Source organism: Temnothorax americanus, unplaced genomic scaffold (genome assembly GCF_048541705.1).
Source record: "Temnothorax americanus isolate GAGA-0224 unplaced genomic scaffold, ASM4854170v1 Scaffold21, whole genome shotgun sequence".
In the NCBI taxonomy this organism is placed as follows: domain Eukaryota; kingdom Metazoa; phylum Arthropoda; class Insecta; order Hymenoptera; family Formicidae; genus Temnothorax; species Temnothorax americanus.
The window spans coordinates 467,740-477,500 of record NW_027509349.1 but is presented as its reverse complement, the minus strand read 5'-3'; the positions used below and the strand labels follow the sequence as shown (position 1 = coordinate 477,500).

General features: G+C 36.4%; 1 protein-coding gene across 3 annotated transcripts; it reads left to right on the top strand.

The window, feature by feature from the left end:
* Positions 1 to 2,208: 2,208 nt before the first annotated feature.
* Positions 2,209 to 9,346, top strand: Usp16-45 (ubiquitin specific protease 16/45). 3 transcript variants are annotated; one of them, XR_013256972.1, is made up of 13 exons: positions 2,209 to 2,486; positions 3,138 to 3,271; positions 3,357 to 3,544; positions 3,628 to 3,790; positions 3,942 to 4,106; positions 4,649 to 4,870; positions 5,417 to 5,679; positions 5,761 to 5,987; positions 6,161 to 6,662; positions 6,958 to 7,255; positions 7,432 to 7,565; positions 8,098 to 8,273; positions 8,615 to 9,346. XR_013256972.1 is itself a non-coding variant. In XM_077406495.1 (13 exons), exons 1-13 carry the CDS (start codon positions 2,402 to 2,404, stop codon positions 8,685 to 8,687), a joined length of 2,763 nt encoding a protein of 920 aa, XP_077262621.1. In that variant the 5' UTR covers positions 2,210 to 2,401; the 3' UTR covers positions 8,688 to 9,346. The 3 variants fall into 3 exon arrangements, 2 of the variants coding, with proteins under 2 accessions (XP_077262621.1, XP_077262619.1); XM_077406495.1 differs by having other exon boundaries at positions 2,210 to 2,486; positions 3,141 to 3,271; positions 7,432 to 7,701; XM_077406493.1 differs by having other exon boundaries at positions 2,210 to 2,486; positions 7,432 to 7,701.
* Positions 9,347 to 9,761: the final 415 nt, after the last annotated feature.

The window sequence follows — 9,761 nt, the reverse complement described above, 5'->3', positions numbered from 1 at the left end:
ACACGACTTTTTTTTCTCCGGTGAAATCGATGTCAACATCGACATTTTTCGTTCAACGCAAGATATATATTTCCACGTTCGAAAATCGATAGATATAATAGATAAATCGTCAACAATGTTGATCAGCAGCAATGGTACGGAATATTCCCCAATAGGAAACTATGATTACTTCGACGCAGAGATTAAGATTCTCCGTTACAATGAATTATTGGCTGGGGAGATTAAAAATGAAATTCAAAAATTCTAGTACGATTGATATAAATGAGATGAATGAATTGTTCAAGGTTTCTTATAAAGAAGAAACGGGAGAGTTGTAAGTAAATGTTAACACATCGTTACTTAATATTGTAAATAGGATATTTACTAATTATTCTCCATAATTTATTTCTACATATGTACAGTACACAGCGACTATCGCCATTCTGAATTCTTTAAACTATGTAAAATTTAATGGAATAGACCTCATTACACGTATCTTTTTAATGGCGCATAAAAAGTGTTTTAATATTTAAACGTAGTTATTATTTCTCCGTAAACAATTAACGAGAATTAAATGTATTAATGTGCCAATTTAAAAAAGATTTGATTTTATTGTATTTTTTGTGAGATATAAATATAAAAGATTAAATTATTATTTACATTTCGAATTATATTATAAATAATTATTACATTTTAAACATGAAAGATATGTTTAGACATGTTAGAGAAAAATTATGTGTTTGCGAAAAAATACTTTAATTATTTTATTAATTTTATTTGTTCATATTCTAGAGACAAAAAGAGAGAAAGACAGATAATGTCGTTTTATATACATTTATACATACATTGAAGAAATAATGCCATATATTTATAATGTATTCAAAATCTCTAATATAATAGAAGTACAGTGCGATAATGCACTATAAAAAAATAAAAATAGTATTTAAAATAGTTCTAGATACAAATATTTTCTAAATATAAATATTTATAGAACATATTTGTATTTGCTTTATCATTTTAAAGGTAAGACTACAAATAATTAAATAATCGTTCATAAATTTTTGGATGCTTATTATTAAAAAATAAAAGAGTATGAATTATGATAAATATTATCTGCAGTTTACCAATATATTAATTTTGTTTTGATAGAATTTTGTTTTTGATTGAAAAACGTCCAATTCAAACTTGTTTACGCGGAGTAAATTATCGTAAGTTACTACAAAATCCCGTTTACGCGAAGGAATTATCGTAAGTTAAGTAGTCATAGTTTACGTATACGGTTTTCTCTGCCTTGCTTTACGTCTATGCCTACGATAGACGTAATTAAGAAAATTGAGAATTGAGAATTGAGAATTGAGAATTGAGAATTGAGAATTGGAGAATAAGGAATTGAGAATTGAGAATTGAGAATAGAGAATAGAGAATTGGGAATTGAGAATTGAGAATTGAGAATGGAGAGATTAGAATTACTGAGTATTTTAATGTATGGAATCATGTTACTGTACAGATTAAATTATTTAAGATTAATTCTTTAGATGCGCTTAAGATTCTTGGTGAAATGATAATTAGTCATGATTTAATTCTTACTAGAAGGAAGAGGTGATATCGATTTGTCGTAATTACATTTTTTTTTATATAAAGGATAGAGGAAATAGAAAATCGGGTTTGAATAACGGATACTGATATTTTTAAAATAAATATCCTAGCACCCTTGTGGCTAGAAAGAGGCAGAGGCAGAGGCAGAGGAAGAGGTAGAGCTGGTGAAAAAGATATATATCGGGCATCAACATATTATATAGCCGACGCGTGCCGCCGCGGCCATATCACATATATACTGTGGCCATATCTCCTTCAGCTGGGTAGTTCGGACACGAACCACCAAAGACCGACAATATCGTAAAGTCCGGTAAAGTGGCGATGTATACATAGCACGGACATGAACCAAATTTATCGACAGTATCGATAAGTGGATGTGACTCTCGTAGTTCCAATTCCTGAAAGTGGATTTGTGGCGCTACTGTACGGCCTAGCAAAAAAGAAAATTGCCGTTATGGCGCGTTCAGCAGACCAAGCCGCTCAGTAGCAGTCGAACGTGATTGGCTCTTACTTTTAGAACCAACCAATCAACGCAGCGTGTTGATAAGACGAACTCAACAGTTGTGTCTGCTGAGCGCGGCCATTATTGCGCCTCTTCCTTCTCTCTTCTGACTCTGGTGGTGTAGTGACTGTAGTGTGTGGTAGTGTGTACTGTACTTCGTGCACGCGCGAGCGTCGACCGTCGACGAGCTGAGTTTCCACATGTTTTTTTTACGCACGCAAACGTCAGGATTTAGCTGACGAGCGAGGGGGATATCTGGCGCGGCGGGGCACGGACGTGCGCGCGCGCGACGACGACAACGTCCACGGCGGGTAGCGCGGCGAGATGAGCAAGAAGCGGAACAGGCAGCCGGACGCGAATCCCGACGTCAGCGAGGCCTCCACCGAGTCCTGCGAGGAGGCGAGCGTAGGTTAGGAACTCGTGCCCTCCTTCTCCCCTCTTCCCCACACCCAAAGTTCCCGATTTCCACGGGATCGCTGAGCTCCTCCGGCTCAGGGGAAGAGCGGAATCGAGAATTGTCGATTTTTATTTTTCTCATCTTTTCCTTATTTTAGGTTTCCTTTGTTCGCTCGGTCGCTCAGATCCCTGGGGATCCCTAGGGATGTATCTTTTGAGTTTTCAAAGCGGAGTAGCTAATCGAGCAGCTTAGAAACTTAGACACAAAACATTACAATCTAGAAATTTCAAAGTCCAGGGGGAGGTCCCAGTTCTCAATAATTTAAAAATGATTTTTGCAATTTAATATATTCAACACGCAAAGTGTTTATAACAGTCTTGTCTTTTTCTTATTTTTGGATTTCCTTTGTTTGCCTTTTATTCGCTTCGGTTTGTTCAAAACAGAGCAAAATCGAGTGGCTTAAAAATTCAGCGATACAAAAACATTGCAATTTGGAAATTTCAAGGTTCAGGGAACTGAGATCCCAGCATCCAATCATTTCAACAAGAATTTTGCAGTTTAATACATTCAAAACACAGAATGTCTGATAAAATTTGTAAAGAAACACTTAAAACAAACTTTCAGCTTTATTTCAATGTGTAAACAATATTAATTGGCTGTTAGCAGGTGCAAGATGTACGCATATAGCAAAGGCTATCAACTTGAACAAAGTGAAGAAGAACCTGAAAAAGACTGGCATATCGAGCGAATGTTCCTTGTGCAAAAAACTAGAGCCGGGCCATGAGACAACAGAGAAGGTTGTAAGCTGTAAACACAATTATTTGATTGAAAGGCATACTACATAGATACTGAAATCTAACGCTGATCCATTTGAACTTACAGTGCAATATTTCAAAGCCTCTGTGGATCTGCCTGCAATGTGGAGAACAAGGCTGTGGCAAAGAGCAGAAACAACATGCCGTTGAACATTACAGGAAGCCTCACAGCGACTGCCATTGCATGGCAACGGATTCTCACCATTGGAACGTCTGGTGCTACCGGTGCGAAATCGAGGTTCATCCGAACAGTAGGTGAGTTAAACGATAAACTGTTTTAATGTAAAAAGCAGGTTTATATTTATAAACGTATATGCTCGCTTATATTTTGTCTTTAGGAAAAAGCTGCTAGAAACTGTAGAGTTTATCAAAAAGTGTGTCAATATACCGCAAATATCTCAGCAACCGAAAATGCTAGCGAATCAGTGCCAAAAAGAAATGATAGTCGATGTACAGGAGAAGGAGAAACATAAAATGTTGAACAATCTTCCTAAAGTCGGGGTATGTGTTGTCGGTTGTTTTTTAATTTAATTTTAAACTGCTTCTTTTCTTAATCTCAGAAGTCTTGCAATTTATTTTTTAACGTATAATGCAATATAATATGGGGAGAAATATATGTTTGTAATAAAGAAATGTTTTAATTGTGCTGCAGGGTTTAGCAAATTTAGGAAACACCTGTTTCTTCAATGCCGTACTTCAATGTTTAGCGCAGACACCTTACTTGGTGAAAGTGTTGGACGACTTACGTTTGCCTGAGAAATTTGTTTTACCAGGTGGAAAGCACAAACCTGTCGATGCCGAGGAAGAAGTGGAGCTGGTACGTTTAGCTTTTGTCAACATTGTCTTTTGTTATCTCAAGATCTTTGCGGGATAATGGATAGCTTAGTGCTAGAATAGTTGTCCGTTAAGCAAAAGCTCCTTGTTGGTCACATATGTGATAGTAGAAACTTTAAATGAGAAAATTTCACTATAACAAAAACAAAGTAAGTAAAGTGGTCCAAAAGTTAACCCTAACTGGAGATCAGCAAATCGTGACATTGCATCGTCTCTCGGGAGACAGGAAATTTTTAAACAAACAATAAATATTGCAACTTTTCGGCCGTGGAAGCAAAGCAATGTGATTTATAGATAAACAAATAGTTAAGTTATTGGCTACAGCAACTAAAACGAGTCCATCGATAAGTCAATCGATTTACGTTTGATAAACCGACAAAATCTAATCACATCTAATCAAATAAATCGGCAAAATAAGAAGATATGTCAAAATTATCAGAGATTCCCATGAGTAATAAAATTGAAAATTTTTGCAATTGTTTTTTCACAAAAAAAAATTGTTTTCTTTTTTTATTTGTCACATAGCCGCCAATCGAGGGGACCTTGGAACGATGGGGCAGTTTCACGTCAATTCTCTGCGAAACCCTGTCGAAAATGCAAAATACCAATGGTCATCAAACTTATACTCCTTTAAATCTTCTCTGCGAACTCAGGAAAAAGACTACGCAATGCGTGGACGGAGGCCAGCATGATTCACACGAGTTTCTCCGGCACTTGTTGGAAATAGTTCGGAATGAAGATCTCCGAGTAAGCGAGAAAGCTCTCTTAATTAAATGTTTTGCTCTAAATATTTTTTTCTAATGATGTCAGAGTCGCCTTTAGTTTTTAAAATGTTTTGTATTTGAGTGGTGATGGTAGTTTAAAACAGCTAAAATTTTTTGTTTATAAAAACCATTCTTGCATTTGAATGAACAATAGAGAAAAGAATATATTAAAGAAACGAAAGAAAATCCTTATGTTAAAGCTTTACTCCACGCAAGCCATTATTACGTGCTACAACGGAGATCTTAATACACTTAAAATTCCATAACTCCATTGTTTTTATTCAATTTGCATTTAATATTTAAATTTATACACGTATTCTACAAACTTTATACTTTTATATCATATTATACTTTATACTTGCACTTTATTTTATTTAAGAAAATATATAGGAAATCAGTTTTTATACAAAGTTTAAATCTATTATCCTTCTTGAAGCAACGTCAGATCAGCTAGCTCTTAATATATTTAATATGATGTGATGAGTTTTTTTTCTCTAAGTAAATTGAAATTTTGTATGTTGCTTTGCAGAGATACCAGAGCATAATTTTGAAGGAGGTCGGCCTGAGCGGGAAGACCAAGCCAGATTGTGTGGAGAAGGGTCTGAGATCTCGCGTGAAATTCTATGGCAATCAGGCCAGCACACGGCTGTTAGGACCAGAGGCGGTATTCCGCGGTGTGTTGGTATCTACCCTGGAGTGTCTGGATTGCCATCACTCGTCGCAACGCACCGAGCCATTCCTTGATTTGAGCCTGCCCGTCACGGCGGATAAGCCACAGCCTCCGCTCTTAAAGTAAAGAGAAAACTTATTTTCCCCAAGTTACGATAATTAATTTGATTAACTTAGAGTAATATACGATCACATCTTGTGTAGAAGGAAGAACAACGAATTCGAGGACGCTTTCGACATGATGAACATCCAGCAACGCGATTCTCAAACCTCCGATACATCTTGGAAGCAGTTGAAGAAAGAGAAAAAGGCAGCCAGGAAAACCCGAAAACTATTTAGAGATAAAAAGCACGAAAATCATAACAATTCTAACATGTTAATGGATCTGAATAATCCTGTGGAAGAAAACAACGACAATATTCTGAAGTCAGGTATAACTCTTTTTCTCTTCTGTCATAAATATAGAGAAGCTATTTATATAACAACTCGGACTTTTTAAATTCGATATACAAATGTCCTGGAGGGAAGACATTTTCCCATTTTTAACATCGATTTTCTCGTAAACGCTTTCTACAAAAAAAAAAAAAAACATTTTTATTTTCAGAGGAGAGCGACGCCGACGTGGAAGACAATATCGAGGTGGACAATTCTCATCCGGAGATCGGAGAGTCCGGTTACAGCTCGGAGAAAGCGTCCGCCGTCACCAGTCCTGTATCTCCCGCTGATCACCCTCCTCATCATCCGAACAGCAATTTCAATAGCGAGGTCAACCTGGAGGGTTGTAATCTGGACAACAACCTGGACAGCAGCCTGGACCCAGCACAAGTTAGACATCCAGTGAACATTAACGCGTTAACTAGCCCTAGTCCAACCGACGTGTCGATGACGGACTTGACTCAAATCAGGATGCCGTCCGAGAAGACTGATAAGAACGTTGGCGCGGTCAGCTCCGAGAACGAAGCCTCGGCCACGGCGTTGACGAGTTCCATGATCGTCAACTCCGACGTCACGAGTCCCGAGGTGCCCACCGCGAGCCTAAGCAGCTCCGCCGCTTCCAAAGAGAGCCCCACTAGCCCCGTCAACGACGAAGAAGAAGTCGCGGAAAGGTCGGACACACTCAGATGTTAAAATATTGGAAATATAAAAATTTCGAACGTCCATAATGTTTCCATTTTCAACTTACTTATTGATTATCGATTTTTACGAATCTTAAACCTTAGGTTTTCTCTATTTTAATTCTTGAATTTTTATGTGTGTACGCGTGAAAAAGTCAACATTTTTTGAAAGTTTTAGATTTAAAATTATAGAAATTATAGGCAATTAAAAAATTTTTAAGCATTGTATTTTCAAAAATCCCTTAAGATTCCGTTGAACGTTGAATTAAGCGTGGCATTTTCTCAGATTGGACGGTGTCGAGACATGGATGACAACTGCTCTATCGAGGTGCGATAGAAGGAAATACAACAACGGAACTTTCAACGGAGATAATCCCGAGGAGCAAGACGTGTATAATGAGCTCGGTGATATAATGACAGGAATGTCTAAACTGGGAATCGCCGGGCATCAATCGCCCAACAGGTACGCGACCAAGGAAGGCGAATGTTCCGTGGAATCGTGCTTGAATCAATTCACCGCGCTGGAGCTGATGACGGGAAGCAACAAAGTCGTGTGCGAGGCGTGCACCGCTCGCGAGAAGAAGGTAAGTAAAAAAGAAAAGAAAGCAATCCCTCTCAAGATCTCTAAAGAAATTTAATTAAACTTACATATTTAAAGAAATATGTAAGAACTGTTGTTACGCGGTAACATTTTTCTTTTTATTTCCTCGCAAGAATCAACAATAACATTATTTTATTTTTGCTTTTCTTTTTTTGTCAGAATCAAGAGAGCTCGTCGAAAATGGTGTGTACTTCTAGTACCAAGCAATATCTCATCTCTCATGTGCCCCCGGTATTGATACTGCATCTGAAGAGGTTCCAAACGCAGAGAGTCAGCTTCCGAAAGGTTTTCAAGCACGTGTCGTTTCCGATATTGCTAGACTTGGCACCGGTTTGCACAGATCACAAAAAACCTCGACTTTATGCGCTTTATGGGGTCGTCGAGCACAGTGGGACCGTTCATGGTGGTCACTACGTTGCTTATGTCAAGGTAGATTGTATTCGGCGTGTCGGATTTTAAAATTTTAGAACTTTAAAACTGGGACACTCGACATTCTATAAAAATAAGATAATGACTTGTTTCTGAAAAAAAAAAATTTAAACGAATGTGCATATTGGAAATAACTTCAAATGAAAATATGCTAAAACTTCTTATTATCTTTTTGTTTATATGAAAATATCGAAGGACCTTCTTAAAGTCGTTACAATCATATTGCATTGTAAATCGTTATAAAAAAGAAAAAAGTCAAAGAAGTAGAGAGATACTAGATATTTCAACTGCTTCGCTTCTGATGATCTTTTATTGTACGGAGATACAATGTGATTGATTATGGCAGGCCAGATTTGAAGAATTATTATTGCTTATCGAATCTTTTACTCCTGTTAGACGAGACTGCCGTTATCACCAGATGATCCGCGATGGAAATTTCTTCCCAAGGATAAAGATCCTAAGACGGATAACGAATTGAGTAGTTCAGATTCAGAAGGAGAAGAAGCATCAGCGAAAGCTGCATCCGTTGTGGAACCACCACCTGGAAGATGGTATTATGTATCAGATTCTCGGTAAGAGAGAATGCTATTATAACACATTTATCAGAAAACACAAAAAATATTACATAATAATTAATAAAATTAATGTCGCGGGGGATTATAGAATTAATTTGTAAGTCGTTTTTTCGTTTAAAGAATTAAATAAAATTTTCTAAAGCACAAATCTTGTAAGAAGAAGAGTATGCTAACGTTACGTGGGTTGCTTCTCGTCATGAGAGAATATAATAAAAATTATTACACTTTTTTGCTAATTTGTTTCATGTGTGATACGCGTCACTTTAATTATTACACTTTTACACTTGCTTATTTTATCATTACTTCGACATTTATTAATAGTCTTTTGTCTATTTTAGGGTATCAGAGGTAGATGAAAGTACAGTGCTGCAAAGTCAAGCGTATCTCTTATTCTACGAGAGGATTCTCTGATTCGATAGAATAAAGCAGAACGGGAACGACAGTCGATGTAGTTGCGTTCGCATTTCCGATTCTCGAGAGAACGAAAACAGACTTATAACGAATTTGTTACTTCTGCAATTTTTAGTATCATATCACGCGTTATTGGATGTATGATGTACGTAACTGATTATGTGTACATTGCAAGAAATTTGTAATCTATTAGGAATATCAAAAATTAAGTTGTTTCCTACGGTCAGTTAGTGGGTAGATCGTGAGAATAACAAGAAACTTTTTACAAACTGTCGATTACGTATTGAAAATCTGAATTTCCAGACTCTTGGAGCCTCAGATTTCTGGAAGTATTTGTATTTTCTAGTAACATTGGTGAAATCGGAATTACTTTGCGATTCAGTAGCGCTTTTCTTTATGAATTGCATAGCATGAAATAAAGTGATAATGAAATTTGTTATTAGCATAATATATTAATAACATTAGGATAATAATTAACAAGGTTATGTGGATTTCAATCTTGAATTCATAGAAACACTTCATGGGGATATGAGACCAAATAAATGAAAGAAAAATCTTTTATAATAAATATACTTTTATCACAAAATAGTTCCGGTTTACGTTACTGTTTCGTAACTTCGAGTTACAGTTGAAATGCTCGTAACTTAGAATATTAAAAATATATATATATATAATTACATTTTACGTATATTGGTTTATGTAGACATGATCTTTTTACGAAGATTAAATGAGGAGATCAAATGTGATGACGCGCGACTGTAATAATTTGTAAATTGGAATGAATTGATACGGAAGGGCAAAATAAATTTTCTCAATGGTGTATCTCGGTTGCGACAGACGTTAAAGCATCATGTTCAATATATAATGAATTTTACTTAATCCTTTGAGTACAAAACATCACAAAGTTAAACGAAATTCCGCTTCCTTGCAGATACACGCTTGTTGCCCGTGATAACGATCACAAATGCGGTCACATATAGACTGCGTTTACGGCGGCTTGTATCCGATTTAATAACTACCTTATACTATCCGAGCCAAAATTTTCCTTCTTTTGATCATAATCATTTAGATATG